Source organism: Bombina bombina, chromosome 12 (genome assembly GCF_027579735.1).
Source record: "Bombina bombina isolate aBomBom1 chromosome 12, aBomBom1.pri, whole genome shotgun sequence".
NCBI classification, from domain to species: Eukaryota; Metazoa; Chordata; class Amphibia; order Anura; family Bombinatoridae; genus Bombina; species Bombina bombina.
Genome location: NC_069510.1, coordinates 132,126,141 through 132,150,429, shown reverse-complemented (window position 1 = coordinate 132,150,429; position 24,289 = coordinate 132,126,141). Strand labels below are relative to the sequence as shown.

Sequence of the window (24,289 nt, the reverse complement as noted above, 5' to 3'; positions counted from 1 at the left end):
TTTAAAAGACCTTTTACTTTTATTAGAAGGCGGAATGGCAGACAAAGCCTTCTGAATAGAATCAGAAATAAATTATTTTAAATGTACAGGTATATCTTGTGCATTAGATGTTGAGGGAACAGCAACAGGTAATGAACTACTACTGATGGATACATTTTCTGCATGTAAAAGTTTATCATGACAACTATTACAAACCACAGCTGGAGGTATAATCTCCACAAGTTTACAACAAATGCACTTAGCTTTGGTAGAACTGTTATCAGGCAGTGAATTCTGAGACAGGATCAGGTTGAGACATCTTGCAAATGTAAGAGAAAAAAAACAACATATAAAGCAAAATTCTCAATTTCCTTATATGGAAGTTTCAGGAATGGGAAAAATGCAAACAGAATAGCCCTCTGACATAGAAAAAAGCAAGAGGCAAATAGGAATGGGGACTTAAATAATGAAAATATTTGGCGCCAAGTATGAAGCACAACAAACGTCTCAACAAACAGAAAAAAAAATTTGGCGCCAAAAACGTCTGGAAACGACACACTCGCGTCATAGATGACGCAACCTTGTGAAGGACTCGGCGTCAACTAAGACGCCGGAAATGACGAATTTTGCGTCAATGAATGTAACTTTGCATCAAAAAAATCTCGCGCCAAGAATGATGCGATAAATTTTTTAATTTTGCGCCCTCGCGAGCCTAATTCTGCCCGCGAATTTCAAAGACAGTCAATTTAAAAAAAGAGATATACCCAAGTAAGAAATACATTTTAATAAAAAAGCATTTCCCAGATATGAAATTGACAGTCTGCAAAAAGTACAATACATATATTAAGAACCTTATATAAATATATAAAGTGCCAAACCATAGCTGAGAGTGTCTTAAGCAGGGTGGATAAAAATCAATGATTTTTTAAAAAAAAAAAAAAAAAAAAAAAATCAGATATTTTTTATTTAAATCTGATTTTTTTGGATTTAAATCGGATTTTTTGGATTTAAATCGGATTTTTTGGATTTAAATCGGATTTGGGACAAGCACCGTCTCCAGCTCATTTTTTGGTGCTGAGGAAGAGGAATTAGCTATGACATGGGTATCCAACAATCATCCATCTGTAATGCCAACTATAATAAACTTCAAAGCTAAGGGGGAACCATTCAAGAAATATATGTTTGCTGAAGATATTTTGAAGAAAGTCACACCAGTGAACTGGTGGAAGTCACTTAAGCACTTGGATTTAGAGACTGTTCAAGTAATGATTTCATTTTTAACAGCAGTAGCTTCTTCTGCAGGCGTTGAAAGAATATTCTCTTCCTTTGGACTCATTCATTCTAAATTGAGAAATTGTTTGGGACCCGATAAAGCAGGAAAGCTTGTTTTTCTTTTCCAGATTATGAACAAAGAAGAAGCTGAAGATGACGAGTGAGCTACAGAGGACAGTATTTAAGTTTTTCATGTGTAGGCTGGGCTGACAGTCTAAGTTTCTTAAAATATATATATTTTATTTAGCCAAATTTGTTAACAAACATGGATGTTTGTTTAAGCAAATAACATATGCTGTCATGTTATTGTTTCAGTTGAATAAATCTATTTAAATTGTTATTATTAAGGTAATGATTATTTTTCTCCTTCTTAAGTACAACAGAAAAATTGTCCAAATATGAATTATATTGATTAACCTATTAAACTGGGGATAAAAAAACTAATATGAAAAGTTGTTATTCTAAAAATCTTCATCTACTTGCATATTAAAGTTATACCAGCAAGAATTAGTCTTTATGTAGAAAACTATGATTTAAATCAAGCCTTACCGACTAGTGATTTTAATCGTGAATTAAATCAGTTTGATTTAAATCAAATCCATCCTGGTCTTAAGTAATTAAAACATACTTACCAAAAGACACCCATCCACATATAGCAGATAGCCAAACCAGTACTGAAACGGTTATCAGTAGAGGTAATGGAATATGAGAGTATATTATCGATCTGAAAAGGGAGGTAGGAGATGAATCTCTACGACCGATAACAGAGAACCTATGAAATAGATTCCCGTGAGGAAAACCATTGCATTCAATAGGTGATACTCCCTTCACATCCCTCTGACATTCGCTGTACTCTGAGAGGAATCGGGCTTCAAAAAATGCTGAGAAGCGCATATCAACGTAGAAATCTTAGCACAAACTTACTTCACCACCTTCATAGGAGGCAAAGTTTGTAAAACTGAATTGTGGGTGTGGTGAGGGGTGTATTTATAGGAATTTTGAGGTTTGGGAAACTTTGCCCCTCCTGGTAGGATTGTATATCCCATACGTCACTAGTTCATGGACTCTTGCAAATTACATGAAAGAAATAGTAAATTTCGGATAATTTTGTTTTTTAAAAAAAAATTACTACATCTATATGAAAAAAAGGAAGATATAATAAGTGCTCTGTGAACAGTTGTACCTCAGCTAATGTCCAGCTGCAAGTTGTGGGGGAAAAAAATAGCCAATCAGCATCAGCAGTTCCTTTACCGAAATCTTGTGAGATTTCATAGTAAACTTCCTTAAACTGAATAGAAAAATAACATGATTGTGCCTACACATGCCAGATGCATGCTCCCTGGGACTAGCATCCTTATTGACTGCTTAAAGTCTATTTACAGATTTACAGTGAGGTGTGAATACTGAGGACATTTTGAGGTAAAATATCTTCCTGATTTACAAAGAGATGCTCAGGTGATAAATTAAACCATTTACTTCAAATTTTGCCAGCCTCCTATATCATGTGTCAGTCATCAGCGAATCACAGACTAGAATACATATACACTGAGATACATGCTCAGTAGAAGCTGGTGCCTCAAAAAGTGTGCACAATTTAATAATGGAAGTAAGTTTTAAAGCCTCTTAAAACAGTATGCTCTATCATAAAAGATTAATTTTGACTTCAAGGGACAGTCTACTCCAAAATTATTGTTTTTTAAAAAGATAGATAACGCCTTTACATATGTTTAAAGGTTTAAAAGTCCCTGCAGGCCGCCTTTATCTCAATGCATTTTTATAGCTTTTAACAGCAAGACAGTGCTAGTTTGTGTGCCATATTGATAACAGTGTGCTCACTCCCGTGGAGTTATTCATGAGTCTGCACAAATTGACTAAAATGCAAGTCTGTAAATAGAACTAAGATAAAGAGGAAGTCTGAGAAGGCTAAAATACGAGATAATCACAGAGGTGTTGGTTATGCAAAATCGGGGAATGGGTAATAAAAGGATTATCTATATTTTTAAACAATAAAAATTCTGGAGTAGACTGTCCCTTTAAAAGAGATAGTAAAGTCAAAATTAAACTTTCACGATTCAGATAGGGCATGCAATTTTAAACAACTTTCCAATTTACTTTTATCATCAAATTATCTTTGTACTCTTGGTATTCTTTGTTTAAAGATAAACCTAGATTTGCTCATATGCTAATTTCTAAGCACTTAAGGCTGCCTCTATTAGTGCATTTTATTAGCTTTCCATGGCTAGACAGTGCTAGTTCATGTGTGCCATATTGATAAACATTGTGCTCACTCCCATGGAGTTATTGAGTCAGCACTGATAGGCTAAAATGCAAGTCTATCAAAACAACTGAAAGTCTACAGCGACTTAGATACAAGGTAATCACAGAGGTAAAAAAAAGTATATTAACCCCTTAAGGACCACAGCACTTTTCCATTTTCTGACCGTTTAGGACAGGGCTATTTTTACATTTTTGCAGTGTTTGTGTTTAGCTGTAATTTTCCACTTACTCATTTACTGTACCCACACATATTATATACCGTTTTTCATCATAAACTTAGAATTTACTATAATTTTTTTTTTAGAAAATATGAGGAAAAAATTGAAGAAAAAAAAAAAAACACACACACTTTTCTAACTTTGACCACCAAAATCTGTTACACATCTACAACCACCAAAAAAACACCCATGCTAAATAGTTTCTAAATGTTGTTCTGAGTTTAGAAATACCCAATGTTTACATGTTCTTTGCAAGTTATAGGGCAATAAATACAAGTAGCACTTTGCTATTTCCAAACCACTTTTTTTCAAAATTAGCGAGAGTTACATTGTAACACGGATATCTGTCTGGAATCCCTGAACAACCCAAAGTATTGATCTAGGCCAATTTTGGTATATTTCATGCCACCATTTCACCGCCAAATGCGATCAAATAAAAAAATCGTTCACTTTTTCACAGAATTTAGGTTTCTCACTCAAATTATTTACAAACAGCTTGTGCAATTATGGCACAGATGGTTGTAAATGCTTCTCTGGGATTCCCTTTGTTCAGAAATAGCAGACATATATGGCTTTGGCATTGTTTTTTGGTAATTAGAAGGCCGCTAAATGCCGCTGCACATCACACGTGTATTATGTCTAGCAGTGAAGGGGTTAATTAGGTAGCTTGTAGGGATTTTGCAGGGTTAATTTTAGCTTTTGTGTAGAGATCAGCCTCCCACCTGACACATCCCACCCCCTGATCCCTCCGAAACAGCTCTCTTCCCTCCCCCAACCCACAATTGTCCCCGCCATCTTACTAAAATAAGTTTTTTGGGTTTAAAAAAATAATAATAATAAAAAAAATCATCTGCTGTGTAGGATCCCCCCTTAGCCCCCCAACCTCCCTGATCCCCCCCAAACAGCTCTCTAATCCCCCCCCCCCACTCTGCGTTACTGTACACTCTGCCATAAAGTACAAAAGAACAAGGTAGGGGGGGCAGAGTAATTATAGGACAGGTAATTCCAATACGTTACTTCACTTAAATGAGGTAATTACCTTATTAAAATGGGAATTTAAACCTGTTGCAGAAACTGGACAGAGAACAAGTAGCAACTAGCAAACCTATTGTAAAAAGGGTTACAATAGAGTGTGAGAAGTCTAGCTCTGCAAAAAAGGGATTTACATGACTCTGCAAGACTTTATAAGGGAATAAATAGAAGGCATCCACGAATGATCATTCATACAACAACAACTTAGGCTAAATTTTAAAAACACTTCAACCAGGAGGTAAAAATAATATATCACTTACAAGTATTATGATGCTAGTAGATCAGCCAGCAGTTTAATATTTAAATATATACTAAGCCCTTACAATCCGATGGCTGAATTTACAATTACTCTTAAAGTATAGAACTGCTGAGCTGAATTAACGAATAGTAAATTATACTAGAGACTTAAATTAGACCATGGTAAACAGGATTAAAACACAAAGGAGAGACAAAGCTACTCCTGAGGACCCCTGACGCGCGTTTAGCTAAAAACACTTCCTCAGAGGGGGTTTTAATCCTGCTTACCATGGTCTAACTTAAGTCTCTAGTATAATTACTATTCGCTAATTCAGCTCAGCAGTTCTATACTTTAAGAGTAATTGTAAATTCAGCCCTCGGATTGTAAGGGCTTAGTATATATTTAAATATTAAACTGCTGGCTGATCTACTAGCATCATAATACTTGTAAGTGATATATTATTTTTACCTCCTGGTTGAAGTGTTTTTAAAATTTAGCCTAAGTTGTTGTGTATGAATGATCATTCGTGGATGCCTTCTATTTATTCCCTAATAAAGTTTAACAGTGTGAATGCAATGGAATGATATACCCTTTTATTTCAACCAGTCTTGCAGAGTCATGTAAATTTTCTGTAGTGTAGCTGCCCCCCCTCAACATCCTACCCCCCACCCTCTCCTAGATCCCTTAATTTAAAATTCCCACCCTTCCCAGTCCTCTCTCCCACCTCAATACTGAGCCATATTGTCTACTGTGTTTTCGCCCGCCTGCGCACACGCTCCCGTGCGCACCCCGGTCACCCTCCTTCACCGATGGCCACCCACCCGCCTCCCTGCATCAGCAGAGGGGGCCGCAGAGTGTCTCTCTCTGCATCGGACTACTAAAAAGTGTTATTGCAGGATGCCTCAATTTTCGAGGCATCACTGCAATAAAATGAAAGCGAATGGAAGCGATCAGGGGGTACGGCGTACATCCTTGGTCGCCAACTACATTTTTTTGCAGGCCATACCCCATACGTTGTTGGTCATTAAGGGGTTAATATAACAGTGTTGGTTATGCAAAACTGGGGAATGGGTAATAAAGGGATTACCTATCTTTTTAAACAATAAATAAATCTAAGAATAGACTGTCCTTTAAGTAACATTTAGAAATAACCCCACATTCAAGTACTTCATAATGCCACCTGGCGGACAAATATATCACCTTCATTTAGAAGTTTTAACCCTTTCGTGTCAGGGCTAAAGTGCCTACATCGGAACAACTGTTCAGATGTAGACAAATTGAAACCACCGAGATTTCAATTATTGGATTGCGTCTGGGGGGCGTCCCTACAACCCTAGGAACGCCCTCCAGACCGCGATCAAATCCTGAAAGCACAGAAGGCTTCAGGACAGCCGTTAGTTATGACGTTTTATTCCGTCATAACGGCTTTAAAGCCCAGTGTAATTATGACGGAATAGAACGGCATAACGGCTTTAAAAGGTTAAAACTCAGGATTGCAAGGTTGAAAAACACACAAATTAAAGTTAATGTAGTTAGAAAAATAAAGAATATCTAGTTCTCACTAAAAATAAAACTTGGAATATATCCTTAATACAGTCCAATAGCCACACCACTTACTGAATATACAAATATACCAGGGGAGAGTACAGACCAACAGAGAACATGGATTACAAAACCATCAGCAAATGTTAGTCTCAGTACTTCTAAACAACTATTTACCAGGTACTGACATTTTTTGGTGTGAGCTGAAGTTTATCGCACACACTACTCTGAAGTAATCTGTGTTGACTGCCAGAGTGTTTGAGGTGCCATGGAAACAAAAGGAGAAACAATATGCATAATATACTGTGAAGTATTTTCTTAGTGAAGCACAAGAGGAGTGGTTTTGAAAGAATTATGCAGAATATAACCTACCGGAAGGAGAACGACCACAAGCTGGGGAGGGGTTTCGAGAGAGCCATCAGCAGCGGCATATACCACCGTAAAGGCGTATGTGCTGAGCCACAACACATCCAGCACTGCAAAAGCACAGAAGGTATTGTCTTAGTATGAAGTCATCCAAAAAAACACACAGAACCCTACAGACCCCACAAGAACACACACATCAGTGTGCTGTAAAACTATTATAGTGTTGTAGGAGTACACGCAGCATTTGGTACGATGGGGGGAAACCTACACAACAAAAACACACCAGCCAGGACAGTACCTTTTACTGGGTTTTCAGAAGAATAGAAGGAGGCGCATGGAATCACTTTCTTTTCTTGTAGATTCTGTAAATTAAAAAAAAAAAAGTTTGTGTTAACATGGAATATCAGCAAAATTAAACTTGTTTTAATCTTTATTAAAGAGACATACTTACTATCACGCTGTTGCTTGCACAGAACTATGGGTTTAACCCTCACAAAAGGGTTAAATAAACACATTGTTAAATCCATATTCAGAGAGGTCAAATATGTATTTAAAAGGGACATAAAACACAAACATTTTAGAACATACAATTTAAAACAACTTTCCAATTTACTTATCAAATTTGCTTCTTTCTCTTGGAAACCCTTTGTTAAAAGAGCAACACTCGGAGCTGGTTGACTACATCAGGAAAGCCAATGACAAGGAGGCATATATGTGCAGCCACCAATCAGCAGCTAGCTCCCAGTAATGCACTGCTGCTCCTAAGCCTACCTAGGTATGCTTTTAAAACAAAGTTTTTGTTATCAGGATCGAAACTGGGAATCCAAACTAAAACTGACAAATACAATGGCTATTTTAAACCTGTAAAGAATGCAATACAGGCATTTGGATTGGTCCCTTTGTACAGTGTGTAAGGAAAATATTATTTTACATATGTAAAATTAACCTTTTGTAATCTGAATCCATTCTGATAAAAATCTGAATGTAATTTGTATATTGGTATACAGGCATGTTTGCTAAATGATTTTATTTACACTTGTAAAGTACTTTTTTTCATTATTTTTCAGTAATTGACTGAGAAAATACTGTTTTCCGATTTCTCAAGTTTTTCATCTGAATTCAATAAAAGCAGTGCAGGCATTACACTGCAGAGCGAGCATCAGGCGCCATTAATGTTGGCTGTGGCTGTAAGCACGCTAGTTACAGAGGGAGGAAAAAACCTAAATAGCTGTGTGATGGGTATTAGTGAAAACACAACATTATTTCTCTCATTTTTAGGGGCTTTAACTGAAAACCTTGTAATACTGTAATGTTTACCAACACAACTGACATATTCCATAGTCTCTTTAAATATTGCCAAACGCTCTACACTGTACAGAACAGGACGTGGCATTGATAAGGAAGGGAGCACTGAACCCTTATACAGGATTCACTGCCCTGTCCGTGATGCTGATATCCCCCTGTACCCCAACCTAGCTGTGAATCCTGTAATAGAAGGGTTTAGCGCTCCCTTCCTCACAAAGTCCTGCTCGGCTGGACTAGGGGGGCTGTGAATACTGCAAAGGGAGTGGACAATGCTGCCACTACAGATAAGGGATTAATAATCCGGGAGCGAAGGATCAGCAGAGACATAATGTGGGGTGTGGGTTTGAATTCTGTGCCCTGGAGAGCGGTGGGAATGCTGGATCACACACAGGATCAGAGAAAGGTACTGGTGGACGAGAAGATATCCGCATTACGGAAGAGAATATGTGATCAAGTCTACTTTAAATATGCTTCATGACTGGCTCTTCTTAAATGCCACTCACGGAGTTAAAACCTTGGGCAGTCTGCTCCCATTTTAAAAAGTCGTACACACTATTTATAAAATAGGAAATATTGCGTGGCCCCTCTGGGGCTCCGTAAGACTGCATTGCGCACACATAACATAATTTAGTTATCCCAAACTGTCTTGGAATACTAACAAATAGGTTTTTCTACTTTATGACACCTATTAGGTGTCAGCTGGATTGTGATCACCTTCAACAGGACTATCCCATGTTAAGTATATGGCGCAGGGGCATATTTTGGCCTAGGCAAACAAAACACTTGCCTGGGGAGGCAGCACTTTTTCAGTCTCACTACACACACACACACACAAATACACACGCACACTATACTACCTACACACACACATATACACACACGTGCACTTCAACATTAACATTTACTTGGGAAATGCCATAAAAAAAAAATAAAAAAAAAAAGTCAAGTTACACCCTCACCAAAAAATATTTTGACCAAATAAGGCCTAAAACCTAATGTTAACATTTGTACTGTAGGAATCCTGCAGTTAATATACATTAAAGGGACAGTCTAGTCAAAATTAAACTTTTATGATTCAGATGGGGCATGCAATTTTAAACAACTTTCCAATTATTTTTATAATCAAATTTGTTTTGTCCTCTTGGTATTCTTTGTTGAAAGCTAAACCTAGGTAGGCTTATTTGCCAATTTCTAAGCTGTTAAAGGCCACCTTTATATCTCAGTACATTTGACAGTTTTTCACAACTAGACAACGCTAGTTCATGTGTGCCAATACATAACATTGTGGTCACTCCTGTTGAGTTATTTATGAGTCAGCATTGATTGGCTAAAATGCAAGTATATCAAAAGAACTGAAATAAGGGGGCAGTCTGCAGAGGCTTAGATACAAGATAAATACAGAGGTAAAAAAGTGTATTAATATAACCGTGTTGGTTATGCAACACTGAGGAATGGGTTATAAAGAGATGATCTTTTTAAACAAGTAGACTGTCCCTTTAAGTTATGCATTTCCTTTGAAACAACAAATCTATCACAGAATGATTTACATTGTATGGATGTGAGACAGAAGAGAGGCGAGAGCTAATGAGAGATTGTACTGGGGGCAAACCTTGCACCCCATAATGTAGTGATTTGGTAAGTTTTACTACAGCACAACGTATCTTACCGGGAGGTACTGCACAACGGTGCCATCTAGCTTGCCCACAGCCAGCTGCTTCCCTTTAGGGCTCCAGCACGCTAGAGAAATAACACAAGAACCTCAGCTGCTGATACTAAATGAAAACATAAATACTATTTACATATAGGAGGTGAGAGATAACTTTACATTAAGTATCCTTAACACATGCCCTGATAGAGCTTAAAGGGACGTGAAACACACAGGATTCCGGTAGAGCAGCGATTTTAAACAACTTTCTTATTTATTTCTGCTGTCAATCTCTGCTCTCTCGGTGTCTTTTGCTAAAAAGCAGGGAAATAAGCTCAGGAGTGTGCATTTGTCTGGAGCACTATATGGTAGCGTTTTTGCTGGGGTTTCATTCCCCTTTAAAGAGAACAAAAGAAAAAAGAGAAGAAGCTTTATCATGTAAAATACAGGGACATAATAAAAAATGTGTCTTTTACCTAAAAGGGGACAAACAAAAGGAATGCTAAAAATAATGGATGTATTAAAAGAAAAAGATTAGCCTTAGAATAAAATGCAGTTTAAATAATGAATAAATAAGTGTCAAGTTTAAGCCTACATAAAGCAACGGGTGCAGCCATGTTGTAACCTAGGTCTTTCCTTGCTGTTATCCTCTGCCAAGTTCAGTTGGAGATTAACAGTCCCTCAGTGTTTAGTTTCCCTTTAAAGCTTAAACTAATATTAAAACTAAAAGGAAATGTTTGTTTAATTAACAACTTATCCCTAAGGACAGACTGTTCATTGGTTGATGAGGACAACTCACACAGCTCTATTGGTGAACAGCGCTCTACGAGCATAAGAACAAAGAATGTTTTCACATTTGATTTCTTGGAAAGGCAAATTGTAAATATGATTTACAAATAAAAATATTTATTGGATATTGTATTTTATTTTATAGAGCAAACAAATAGATTAGAGATGTTCCTACACTTGCAAAACTAATATTGTCCACTAAGCATTACTGCCACCTATGCAACAGCATCCTTATTTATCTGTGGCACCTGTGAGAGGGTACCCACCTGACGTCACACCCAAAGAGGCTGGGAGGTTGGCAAACTGGCTAACGATGTCCTTCACTTCTAAGACGGATATGCTACCGTCAGACAGACACACTGCAACCAACGTGGGTATTCCAGGGTTCCATTTAAGGTCTGACACAAAGGAGTTGGAATCTCTTGATAACTTATGATAAGCAAATGCGTGTTTCTGCGGTGTAGACTGTGAATGAGAAGAACAGAAGATTTCAGTGAAAACCTACAATAGACCCTTGGCTGCCATATAGAGCTCATTGGCAGCAAATAGGTTAAAGGTCTGCAAAGAAAATGCATTTATACCATAAATAAATATGAGACCTGTTGGCAAAGCTGGTATTTTGAGGTATCTGAGAATATTGTAATGAGAGCTAACAACATAACAAAATGGCGACAGAGGATTCTGAATACAAGATTTTGGTAGTATAAAAAGAGAGGACATGATTAGTACTCGGTACAATTCCAGATACATCTAAATATTTAAATTAATTGAATTCCTCTTTTACCTTCCCGACGAATTTCACAGGAGGATTCTAGTGCTAGGAAAGGATCAAAATGTTATATAGATAGGTACCTATAGATACACACAAATACATGCAAATAGCTACATACATACACACATACAGATAGGTTTCTATAGATTTATACACACACATGCAGATAGGTACCTATAGATATACATACATACAAATAGATAGATAGGTACCTATAGATATACACACATACATACAGATAGATAGGTAAGTTTAGATATACATACACATTATAGATACACATAAATGCACGCACATACGTGCAAAAAGCTACATACATACAGATAGGTTCCTATAGATTTACACACACAAGAATGCAGATAGGTACCTATAGATATACATACACACATACATATACGTTTAGCTATATATACACACACACACATAGATAGGTACGTTTAGATATACATACAGATAGGTTCCTATAGATTTACACACACACACACACATATACAAATAGGTTACTATAGCTTTACACACACACACACACACACACATATACAAATAGGTTACTATAGCTTTACACACAGATAGGTACCTATAGATATATACACATACATATAGATATAGATACACATACACACAGATAGGTTTCTATAGCTTTACACACACACACACGCAGATAGGTACCTATATACATACATACAGATAGATACGTTTAGATATGCATACACAGATAGGTTCCTACAGATATACATACACAAACACATAGCAATGAAAACTTGTTGAACATACTCGTGATCACAAAGTAAATGCAGGGCATTATAAATCTCTTGAACCACGTCTACAACAAATTTACCTCTTATTGTAAAATTCTACAAATACCCATTAAAAAAAAAAAAAAAGGGACATGAAACCCAAAATTTTCTTTCATGATTCAGATAGAGAATACAATTTTAAACAACTTTCCAATTTACTTCTATTATTATCATTTACTGAAAGGTTTATCTAGGTAAGCTCAGGAGCAGCAAAGAACCTAGGATCTCGCTGTTGATTGGTGGCTGCATATATATACAGATTGTGATTGGCTCACCCCATGTGTTCAGTTAGAAACTAGTAGTGCATTGCTGCTCCTTCAACAAATGATACCAAGAGAATACAATAAATTAGCTAATAGAAGTAAATTAGAAAGTTGCTTAAAATTGTATGTTCTACCTCATGGAAGAAAATGTTTGGGTTTCATGTCCTTTTAAGGGGACCATAAAATATATGGCTGGCTCCTTAGTATCCTAGTGTATTGTTGCATAGTGTTATATGCAGAGATCTCACGTATACAAAATCTCGGCCATCCAAAGAATTAAAATAATCTTGCCTCCCAGGCAGTAAAGTCATCTTACACATCTATACATACCTTGTTTAGCAGCGTCCGGACATCATAAAAAGAGATAAAGGTCCCGTTGTCTTTAGAGGCCATACATAACGACAACGTGAGGCTATCAGCACTTAAAGCAACATGATGCACAGGTAGTTGCAAAGGCACTTCAATATCAGGACTGGCCCCAACTGCAGACACAGAAACACGTATACAGATATTAGTGAGTATTCTGGCAGCCAGACAGATGTACAAAGTCACATGGTAAGTCAGGAGAGTGGAAATTACCAATATTGTTTGGGTTTTCCCCAGCCTGGTTTGTGACGAGAACATTCTTTGTGTGAAATATCTTCAGACCTGTGGGTCCACAGGCAAAGAGAAGTCCATACTTGTTGGATATCGCCAAAAGAGTGGAGCGTTCCCTTGGGAGATCATCTGGCGAATCAAAGACTCGGATCTTTTTTAACTGCTTAAATTGAAAATCCTGCAAATTAAGAAAACAAAAGTTATCCTTGTACATGGCAATCTGCAGTATTTGTATGAAGAATAATTACTTTATATGCAGCTAATTACTGATCTGCATTGGTAGTAAACTATAATTTGCTCACAAAAATAAACCAAACATTCTGATTTAAAAACAACATGCTCTTCAGGGTTAACTGCACAGGAGCTGCATTACAATATTAGCGTCAGAATTCTTTCTATGCCAATCAGTTTAATAGGTGTCGTTAGATTATGTTTGCTACGTGCATAACAAGAACCACTAATTACTCCAGTGTTCCGGGTGATCAGCCAGCTCACACTGCTACCTACATGTTCACGTGCAGAGAGTTGTGTAATCTTCCTTGTCTTTCCATATGCTCCCATTAGGAGACATATTACAGCTATAGGCTATAGCATACTTTAGGGTGAGCTATATAAGTAAAGTTATGATTTTTAGGTTTTTGAATATAGGACCTATCGATAGCTGATTGTGGGTATGTGTCAGTTATCTGTCTGTCAGTGTAAGTATTGTGTCACTGTGCGCAGTTAGCTGCCCGTCAGTGTGTGTCTGGGTGTGTGTGAGGTGTCAGTGAGCTGCCCGTCAGTGTGTGTGTGTGGGTGAGGTGTCAGTGAGCTGCCCGTCAGTGTGTGTGTGTGGGTGAGGTGTCAGTGAGCTGCCTATCAGTGTGTGTGTGTGTGTGTGTGTGAGAGGTGTCAGTGAGCTGCCTATCAGTGTGTGTGTGTGTGTGTGTGAGAGGTGTCAGTGAGCTGCCTGTCAGTGTGTGTGTGAGGTGTCAGTGAGCTGCCTATCAGTGTGTGTGTGTGTGTGTGTGTGTGTGTGTGTGTGAGGCGTCAGTGAGCTGCCCGTCAGTGTGTGTGTGTGTGTGAGGCGTCAGTGAGCTGCCCGTCAGTGTGTGTGTGTGTGAGAGGTGTCAGTGAGCTGCCTATCAGTGTGTGTGTGTGTGTGTGTGTATGTGAGGTGTCAGCGAGCTGCCTGTCAGTGTGTGTATGTGAGGTGTCAGCGAGCTGCCTGTCAGTGTGTGTATGTGAGGTGTCAGCGAGCTGCCTGTCAGTGTGTGTATTTGAGGTGTCAGCGAGCTGCCTGTCAGTGTGTGTATGTGAGGTGTCAGCGAGCTGCCTGTCAGTGTGTGTATGTGAGGTGTCAGCGAGCTGCCTGTCAGTGTGTGTATGTGAGGTGTCAGCGAGCTGCCTGTCAGTGTGTGTATGTGAGGTGTCAGCGAGCTGCCTGTCAGTGTGTGTATGTGAGGTGTCAGCGAGCTGCCTGTCAGTGTGTGTATGTGAGGTGTCAGCGAGCTGCCTGTCAGTGTGTGTATGTGAGGTGTCAGCGAGCTGCCTGTCAGTGTGTGTATGTGAGGTGTCAGCGAGCTGCCTGTCAGTGTGTGTATGTGAGGTGTCAGCGAGCTGCCTGTCAGTGTGTGTATGTGAGGTGTCAGCGAGCTGCCTGTCAGTGTGTGTATGTGAGGTGTCAGCGAGCTGCCTGTCAGTGTGTGTATGTGAGGTGTCAGCGAGCTGCCTGTCAGTGTGTGTATGTGAGGTGTCAGCGAGCTGCCTGTCAGTGTGTGTATGTGAGGTGTCAGCGAGCTGCCTGTCAGTGTGTGTATGTGAGGTGTCAGCGAGCTGCCTGTCAGTGTGTGTATGTGAGGTGTCAGCGAGCTGCCTGTCAGTGTGTGTATGTGAGGTGTCAGCGAGCTGCCTGTCAGTGTGTGTATGTGAGGTGTCAGCGAGCTGCCTGTCAGTGTGTGTATGTGAGGTGTCAGCGAGCTGCCTGTCAGTGTGTGTATGTGAGGTGTCAGCGAGCTGCCTGTCAGTGTGTGTATGTGAGGTGTCAGCGAGCTGCCTGTCAGTGTGTGTATGTGAGGTGTCAGCGAGCTGCCTGTCAGTGTGTGTGTGTGAGGTGTCAGCGAGCTGCCTGTCAGTGTGTGTGTGTGAGGTGTCAGCGAGCTGCCTGTCAGTGTGTGTGTGTGAGGTGTCAGCGAGCTGCCTGTCAGTGTGTGTATGTGAGGTGTCAGCGAGCTGCCTGTCAGTGAGGTGTCAGCGAGCTGCCTGTCAGTGAGGTGTCAGCGAGCTGCCTGTCAGTGAGGTGTCAGCGAGCTGCCTGTCAGTGAGGTGTCAGCGAGCTGCCTGTCAGTGAGGTGTCAGCGAGCTGCCTGTCAGTGAGGTGTCAGCGAGCTGCCTGTCAGTGAGGTGTCAGCGAGCTGCCTGTCAGTGAGGTGTCAGCGAGCTGCCTGTCAGTGAGGTGTCAGCGAGCTGCCTGTCAGTGAGGTGTCAGCGAGCTGCCTGTCAGTGAGGTGTCAGCGAGCTGCCTGTCAGTGAGGTGTCAGCGAGCTGCCTGTCAGTGAGGTGTCAGCGAGCTGCCTGTCAGTGAGGTGTCAGCGAGCTGCCTGTCAGTGAGGTGTCAGCGAGCTGCCTGTCAGTGAGGTGTCAGCGAGCTGCCTGTCAGTGAGGTGTCAGCGAGCTGCCTGTCAGTGAGGTGTCAGCGAGCTGCCTGTCAGTGAGGTGTCAGCGAGCTGCCTGTCAGTGAGGTGTCAGCGAGCTGCCTGTCAGTGAGGTGTCAGCGAGCTGCCTGTCAGTGAGGTGTCAGCGAGCTGCCTGTCAGTGAGGTGTCAGCGAGCTGCCTGTCAGTGAGGTGTCAGCGAGCTGCCTGTCAGTGAGGTGTCAGCGAGCTGCCTGTCAGTGAGGTGTCAGCGAGCTGCCTGTCAGTGAGGTGTCAGCGAGCTGCCTGTCAGTGAGGTGTCAGCGAGCTGCCTGTCAGTGAGGTGTCAGCGAGCTGCCTGTCAGTGAGGTGTCAGCGAGCTGCCTGTCAGTGAGGTGTCAGCGAGCTGCCTGTCAGTGAGGTGTCAGCGAGCTGCCTGTCAGTGAGGTGTCAGCGAGCTGCCTGTCAGTGAGGTGTCAGCGAGCTGCCTGTCAGTGAGGTGTCAGCGAGCTGCCTGTCAGTGAGGTGTCAGCGAGCTGCCTGTCAGTGAGGTGTCAGCGAGCTGCCTGTCAGTGAGGTGTCAGCGAGCTGCCTGTCAGTGAGGTGTCAGCGAGCTGCCTGTCAGTGAGGTGTCAGCGAGCTGCCTGTCAGTGAGGTGTCAGCGAGCTGCCTGTCAGTGAGGTGTCAGCGAGCTGCCTGTCAGTGAGGTGTCAGGGAGCTGCCTGTCAGTGAGGTGTCAGTGAGCTGCCTGTCAGTGAGGTGTCAGTGAGCTGCCTGTCAGTGAGGTGTCAGTGAGCTGCCTGTCAGTGAGGTGTCAGTGAGCTGCCTGTCAGTGAGGTGTCAGTGAGCTGCCTGTCAGTGAGGTGTCAGTGAACAGCCTGTCAGTGAGGTGTCAGTGAACAGCCTGTCAGTGAGGTGTCAGTGAACAGCCTGTCAGTGAGGTGTCAGTGAACTGCCTGTCAATGTGTGGCTGAGGTGTCAGTGAGCTGCCTGTCACTGTGTGTGTGAGGTGTCAGTGAGCTGCCTGTCAGTGTGTGTGAGGTGTCAGTGAGCTGCCTGTCAGTGTGTGTGTGTGTGAGGTGTCAGTGAGCTGCCTGTCAGTGTGTGTGTGTGTGAGGTGTCAGTGAGCTGCCTGTCAGTGTGTGTGTGTGTGTGAGGTGTCAGTGAGCTGCATGTCAGTGTGTGTGTGTGAGGTGTCAGTGAGCTGCCTGTCAGTGTGTGTGTGTGTGAGGTGTCAGTGAGCTGCATGTCAGTGTGTGTGTGTGTGAGGTGTCAGTGAGCTGCCTGTCAGTGTGTGTGTGTGAGGTGTCAGTGAGCTGCCTGTCAGTGTGTGTGTGTGAGGTGTCAGTGAGCTGCCTGTCAGTGTGTGTGTGTGTGTGAGGTGTCAGTGAGCTGCCTGTCAGTGTGTGTGTGTGTGAGGTGTCAGTGAGCTGCCTGTCAGTGTGTGTGAGGTGTCAGTGAGCTGCCTGTCAGTGTGTGTGTGTGTGAGGTGTCAGTGAGCTGCCTGTCAGTGTGTGTGTGTGTGAGGTGTCAGTGAGCTGCCTGTCAGTGTGTGTGTGAGGTGTCAGTGAGCTGTCAGTGTGTGTGTGAGGTGTCAGTGAGCTGTCAGTGTGTGTGTGAGGTGTCAGTGAGCTGCCTGTCAGTGTGTGAGGTATCAGGGTGTCAGTGTGTGTGAGGTGTCAGTGAGCTGCCTGTCAGTGTGTGTGTGTGTGAGGTGTCAGTGAGCTGCCTGTCAGTGTGTGTGTGTGTGAGGTGTCAGTGAGCTGTCAGTGTGTGTGTGAGGTGTCAGTGAGCTGTCAGTGTGTGTGTGAGGTGTCAGTGAGCTGCCTGTCAGTGTGTGAGGTATCAGGGTGTCAGTGTGTATGAGCTGTCATTCAATGAAAATAATTATTGAATGTTTAACTGCTATTCTTTCATATGCGTGATGATCAATGGGTAAACTGTGTCCCTGGAACATAGTTTTCTTAACGGCTCATCTTTGTTATACTGTTGCCAGCACTGTAATCAGCTACATAATATTGTAACAAACCAAAACAATTTACAATACGAATTGCTTCAGGGAGATAATATACTTTACAATATCATAATGAACCATTTGAATGCCAGAGAGCGCTGCAACACAACGAAATAATGTGATGCAGCATGCCCTGGCAGCTAAGGGGTTAACTCATGTTTTGAGGCCAAGTGCGGTTACCTTAGTCTCCCTCTCAGCTGGCAGGTCCAAGTCCTCCTCCATGTTAGCAGCACAACAGTAAAACCCACGGGCACGCGATCGATAAGCCGCTCACGGCTCCGGTATTAGACAGCAGAAAGTGTCGCAGCGGGAAAAAAAAACTAGCAGAAGTCTCTGGCTAGCGGTATCTGCGTCACCTAATGCGACTCCAGTATTTTGGAACTCGTCGCCATTTTTGCTAAGGGCAAACTGATGCGCGTGACGTGTATCTCAGTCAGGACGCTGAGGTAAAGTTTTGTTCCGCAAAATGAAGGAAAATCTATAAGTAGTGAAAATAAATCATATTATATTAATTTGCCTGTGATATATTCGTTTTTCAATGTTTCAAAATGCTTTCTATGTTATAATTTTATAAATAGAAGAGGTAATATATTCATTTTGTAATTAAACAAATAACATGACTGTCCCCATATTAGTCACACGGATTTTTTTCTACATTTTTTAGTCAACGGAAAGTCCCACGCAAAATTACTTTTTATTTGTCAGCTAGTTTAATTTTTAATAATAATTTATTGCAGCCCCCATTTAATTTTTTTTCATTTCTATTGTATTAATTCGATGTATATCAACAGCATCCTTACAATAAGGTTTCCTTAATACAGGTGGCCCTCGTTTTACAACGGTTCAATTTACACCGTTTCGGAATAACAACCTTTTTTCCAGTCATGTGACTGCTATTGAAAAGCATTGAGAAGCAGTGCATTTATTAAAATAGCCAGTAGGTGGAGCTGTCCGCTTGTGTTGCAGCAAAGCCAAGCAAGCTGAAATTAATCAGTTTAACCAGACCTGGGCTATCGAGCAGATTTCAAACGAACAAGATCTTCCTGTCTATGAATCAGTCCAGATTGGAATGCATAGAAAGAACTGTTTGCCGAAAAATGCAAGTGAAGTCTGTGTTGTGTGATTATTTTATTAGGTTTATAATGCTGTTTAGCAAATGTTTTTGTTCATTTAACTTAGTTTAATTATATATTCTGTGTTGTGTAATTATTTTATTAGGTTTATAATGCTGTTTAGCATTTAAAGTCTTCATTTCAAAGCTTTAAAAATAATGTAATAAGGTGTTACTTATGACAATTTTGAGAGGGGCCTGGAACCTATCTCCCTCACTTCCCATTGACTTACATTATAAACTGGGTTTCAATTTACAACGGTTTCGATTTACAACCATTCCTTCTGGAACCTAACCCCGGCGTAAACTGAGGGCTACCTGTATTTATTTATGAAGTTATATAAGTCTCCAGGCCTTTTCAATTTTATTTTTTACCTCAGTTTTTATTTATTAATCTATAAACTACATTTTTACACTTTCCATTTGTGTGTGGTATATATTTTGTCCTGTAAAAGCAAACTATTATATGATCAAAATAAAGGCAAAACTTGTATTTAGGGGAGACACAAACTGTGTAGGGAATCTTAAACAAAAATTCCCATTACAGAGGATATCATTTAAAAACAGAATTTATGCTTACCTGATAAATTACTTTCTCCAACGGTGTGTCCGGTCCACGGCGTCATCCATAACTTGTGGGAATATTCTCTTCCCCAACAGGAAATGGCAAAGAGCACAGCAAAAGCTGTCCATATAGCCCCTCCCAGGCTCCGCCCCCCCAGTCATTCGACCGACGGTTAGGAGAAAAAAAGGAGAAACTATAGGGTGCTGTGGTGACTGTAGTGTATAGAAAAATACATTTTTCAAACCTGATTAAAAAAAACCAGGGCGGGCCGTGGACCGGACACACCGTTGGAGAAAGTAATTTATCAGGTAAGCATAAATTCTGTTTTCTCCAACATTGGTGTGTCCGGTCCACAGCGTCATCCATAACTTGTGGGAACCAATACCAAAGCTTTAGGACACGGATGAAGGGAGGGAGCAAATCAGGTTACCTAAACAGAAGGCACCACGGCTTGCAAAACCTTTCTCCCAAAAATAGCCTCTGAAGAAGCATAAGTATCAAATTTGTAGAATTTGGCAAAAGTGTGCAGAGAAGAGCAAGTCGCTGCCTTACATATCTGATCAACAGAAGCCTCGTTCTTGAAGGCCCATTTGGAAGCCACAGCCCTAGTAGAGTGAGCTGTGATTCGTTCAGGAGGCTGCCTTCCGGCAGTCTCATAAGCCAATCGGATGATGCTTTTCAGCCAGAAAGAAAGAGAGGTAGCAGTAGCTTTTTGTCCTCTCCTCTTATCAGAATAAACGACAAACAAAGAAGAAGTTTGTCTGAAATCCTTTGTTGCTTCTAAATAGAACTTTAAAGCACGGACTACATCTAAATTGTGTAACAAACGTTCCTTCTTTGAAACTGGATTCGGACACAAAGAAGGAACAACTATTTCCTGGTTAATGTTCTTGTTGGAAACAACTTTTGGAAGAAAACCAGGCTTGGTACGCAAAACAACCTTATCTGAATGGAACACCAGATAGGGTGGATCACACTGCAAAGCAGATAATTCAGAAACTCTTCTAGCAGAAGAAATAGCAACCAAAAACAACACTTTCCAAGATAGTAACTTGATATCTATGGAATGTAAGGGTTCAAACGGAACCCCTTGAAGAACTGAAAGAACTAAATTTAGACTCCAGGGAGGAGTCAAGGGTCTGTAAACAGGCTTGATTCTAACCAAAGCCTGTACAAAAGCTTGTACATCTGGCACAGCTGCCAGTCGTTTGTGTAACAAGACAAGCAAAGCAGAAATCTGTCCTTTTAGAGAACTCGCTGACAATCCCTTATCCAAACCTTCTTGGAGAAAGGAGAAGATCCTAGGAATTTTAATCTTACTCCAGGAGAATCCCTTGGATTCACACCAACAGATATATCTTTTCCATATTTTATGGTAAACCTTTCTAGTCACAGGTTTTCTGGCTTGGACCAGAGTATCTATCACTGAATCTGAAAACCCACGCTTGGATAAAATCAAACGTTCAATTTCCAAGCAGTCAGCTGCAGAGAAACTAGATTTGGATGTTCGAATGGACCTTGTACTAGAAGATCCTGTCTCAAAGGTAGCTTCCATGGTGCAGCCGATGACATATTCACCAGGTCTGCATACCAAGTCCTGCGCGGCCACGCAGGAGCTATCAGAATCACAGAGGCCTTCTCCTGTTTGATCCTGGCTACAAGCCTGGGAAGGAGAGGGAACGGTGGAAACGCATAAGCTAGGTTGAACGACCAAGGCGCCACTAATGCATCCACTAGAGCCGCCTTGGGATCCCTGGATCTGGACCGATAGCAAGGAACCTTGAAGTTCTGACGAGACGCCATCAGATCCATGTCTGGAATGCCCCATAATTGAGTCAACTGGGCAAACACCTCCGGGTGGAGTTCCCACTCCCCCGGATGGAAAGTCTGACGACTCAGATAATCCGCCTCCCAGTTGTCTACTCCTGGGATGTGGATTGCAGATAGGTGGCAGGAGTGATCCTCCGCCCATTTGATGATTTTGGACACCTCTCTCATCGCCAAGGAACTCCTTGTTCCCCCCTGATGGTTCATGTAAGCTACAGTCGTCATGTTGTCTGACTGGAATCTTATGAATCCAGCCTTCGCTAGTTGAGGCCAAGCCCGAAGAGCATTGAATATCGCTCTCAGTTCCAGGATGTTTATCCGGAGAAGAGACTCTTCCCGAGACCATAGACCCTGAGCTTTCAGGGAATCCCAGACCGCGCCCCAGCCTAATAGACTGGCGTCGGTCGTGACAATGACCCACTCTGGTCTGCGGAAACTCATTCCCTGAGACAGGTGATCCTGGGTCAACCACCAACGGAGTGAGTCTCTGGTCATCTGGTCTACTTGAATCATTGGAGACAAGTCTGTATAGTCCCCATTCCACTGCTTGAGCATGCACAGTTGTAATGGTCTTAGATGAATTCGAGCAAAAGGAACTATGTCCATTGCTGCAACCATCAACCCTACTACTTCCATGCACTGAGCTATGGAAGGCTTCAGAATAGAGTGAAGAACTTGACAAGCGTTTAGAAGCTTTGACTTTCTGACTTCTGTCAGGAAGATCTTCATTTCTAAAGAATCTATTATTGTTCCCAAAAAGGGAACTCTTGTCGATGGAGACAAGGAACTCTTTTCTACGTTCACCTTCCACCCGTGAGATCTGAGAAAGGCTAGAACAATGTCTGTATGAGCCTTTGCTTTGAAAAGAGACGACGCTTGGATTAGAATGTCGTCCAGGTAAGGTGCCACTGCAATACCCCTTGGTCTTAGAACCGCTAGAAGGGACCCGAGCACCTTTGTGAAAATCCTTGGAGCAGTGGCTAGCCCGAATGGGAGAGCCACGAACTGATAATGTTTGTCCAGAAAGGCGAACCTTAGGAACTGATGATGATCTTTGTGGATAGGAATATGTAGATACGCATCCTTTAAATCCACGGTAGTCATAAATTGACCCTCCTGGATTGTAGGTAAAATTGTTCGAATGGTTTCCATTTTGAACGATGGAACTCTGAGAAATTTGTTTAGAATTTTTAAATCCAGAATTGGTCTGAAAGTTCCCTCTTTTTTGGGAACTACAAACAGATTTGAGTAAAACCCCTGAACTTGTTCCACAGTTGGAACTGGGTGTATCACTCCCATCTTTAACAGGTCTTCTACACAATGTAAGAATGCCTGTCTCTTTATTTGGTTTGAAGATAAGTGAGACATGTGGAACCTTCCCCTTGGGGGTAGTTCCTTGAATTCTAGAAGATAACCCTGAGAGACTATTTCTAGTGCCCAGGGATCCTGAACATCTCTTGCCCAAGCCTGAGCAAAGAGAGAGAGTCTGCCCCCTACTAGATCCGGTACCGGATCAGGGGCTACCCCTTCATGCTGTTTTGGTAGCAGCAGCAGGCTTCTTGGCCTGTTTACCCTTGTTCCAGCCTTGCATTGGTTTCCAAGCTGGTTTAGTCTGGGAAGCGTTACCCTCTTGTCTAGAGGCTGCAGAGTTGGAAGCCGGTCTGTTCCTGAAATTGCAAAAGGAACGAAAATTGGACTTATTGTTAGCCTTGAAAGGTCTATCTTGTGGGAGGGCATGGCCCTTTCCCCCAGTGATTTCTGAAATAATCTCTTTCAATTCTGGCCCAAAAAGGGTCTTACCTTTGAAAGGGATATTAAGCAATTTTGTCTTGGAAGATACATCCGCCGACCAAGACTTTAGCCAAAGTGCTCGGCGCGCCACAATTGCAAACCCTGAATTTTTCGCCGCTAACCTTGCTAACTGCAAAGCGGGTCTAAAATAAAGGAATTAGCTAACTTAAGTGCGCAAATTCTGTCCATGACTTCCTCATACGGAGTCTCCCTACTGAGCGACTTTTAAAGTTCCTCGAACCAGAACCACGCCGCTGTAGTGACAGGAATAATGCACGAAATAGGTTGAAGGAGGTAACCTTGCTGTACAAAAATCTTTTTAAGCAAACCCTCCAATTTTTTATCCATAGGATCTTTGAAAGCACAATTGTCCTCTATAGGAATGGTCGTGCGCTTGGCTAGTGTAGAAACCGCCCCCTCGACCTTAGGGACTGTTTGCCATAAGTCCTTCCTGGGGTCGACCATAGGGAACAATTTCTTAAATATAGGAGGAGGGACGAAAGGTATGCCTGGCTTCTCCCACTCCTTATTCACTATGTCCGCCACCCGTTTAGGTATCGGAAAGGCATCAGGGTGCACCGGGACCTCTAGGAACTTGTCCATCTTGCACAATTTTTCTGGGATGACCAGATTGTCACAATCATCCAGAGTAGATAGCACCTCCTTAAGTAATGCGCGGAGATGCTCTAATTTAAATTTAAATGTCACAACGTCAGGTTCTGCCTGCTGAGACATTCTTCCTGTATCAGAAATTTCCCCATCTGACAAGCCCTCCCTCACTGCCACTTCAGATTGGTGTGAGGGTATGACAGAAAAATTATCATCAGCACCCTCCTGCTCTACATTGTTTAAAACAGAGCAATCACGCTTTCTCTGAAATGCTGTCATTTTGGATAAAATATTAGCTATGGAGTTATCCATTACTGCCGTCAATTGTTGCATAGTAACAAGCATTGGCGCGCTAGAAGTACTAGGGGTCGCCTGCGCGAGCATAACTGGTATAGACACAGAAGGAGATGATGTAGAACTATGTCTACTTCCTTCATCTGAGGAATCATCCTGGGCAACCTTACTATCTGTGACAGTACTGTCCTTACTTTATTTGGACGCTATGGCACAATTATCACATATATTTGAAGGGGGAACCACATTGGCCTCCATACATACAGAACATGATCTATCTGAAGGTACAGACATGTTAAACAGGCTTAAAATGGTTAATAAAGTACAAAAACCGTTTTAAAACAAAACCATTACTGTCTCTTTAAATGTTAAACA

At 41.6% G+C, this 24,289-nt stretch overlaps 1 protein-coding gene across 6 annotated transcripts in view; it reads right to left on the bottom strand.

Annotated features, from left to right (window-relative positions):
* The window catches only part of NUP214 (nucleoporin 214), a 207,496-nt gene extending 189,387 nt beyond the window's left edge, over positions 1-18,109 (bottom strand). For all 6 annotated transcript variants that reach the window (XM_053695786.1, XM_053695791.1, XM_053695788.1 and 3 more), the window contains exons 1-7: positions 17,898-18,109; positions 13,075-13,270; positions 12,826-12,977; positions 10,930-11,128; positions 9,896-9,966; positions 7,223-7,286; positions 6,931-7,034 (exon numbers count right to left, since the gene is read on the bottom strand). In XM_053695786.1, coding sequence (XP_053551761.1) covers positions 6,931-7,034; positions 7,223-7,286; positions 9,896-9,966; positions 10,930-11,128; positions 12,826-12,977; positions 13,075-13,270; positions 17,898-17,939 — 828 coding nt within the window. In that variant the 5' untranslated portion in view covers positions 17,940-18,109. The remainder of the gene's footprint in view (positions 1-6,930; positions 7,035-7,222; positions 7,287-9,895; positions 9,967-10,929; positions 11,129-12,825; positions 12,978-13,074; positions 13,271-17,897) is intronic.
* Between the last annotated feature and the right edge of the window lie 6,180 nt (positions 18,110-24,289).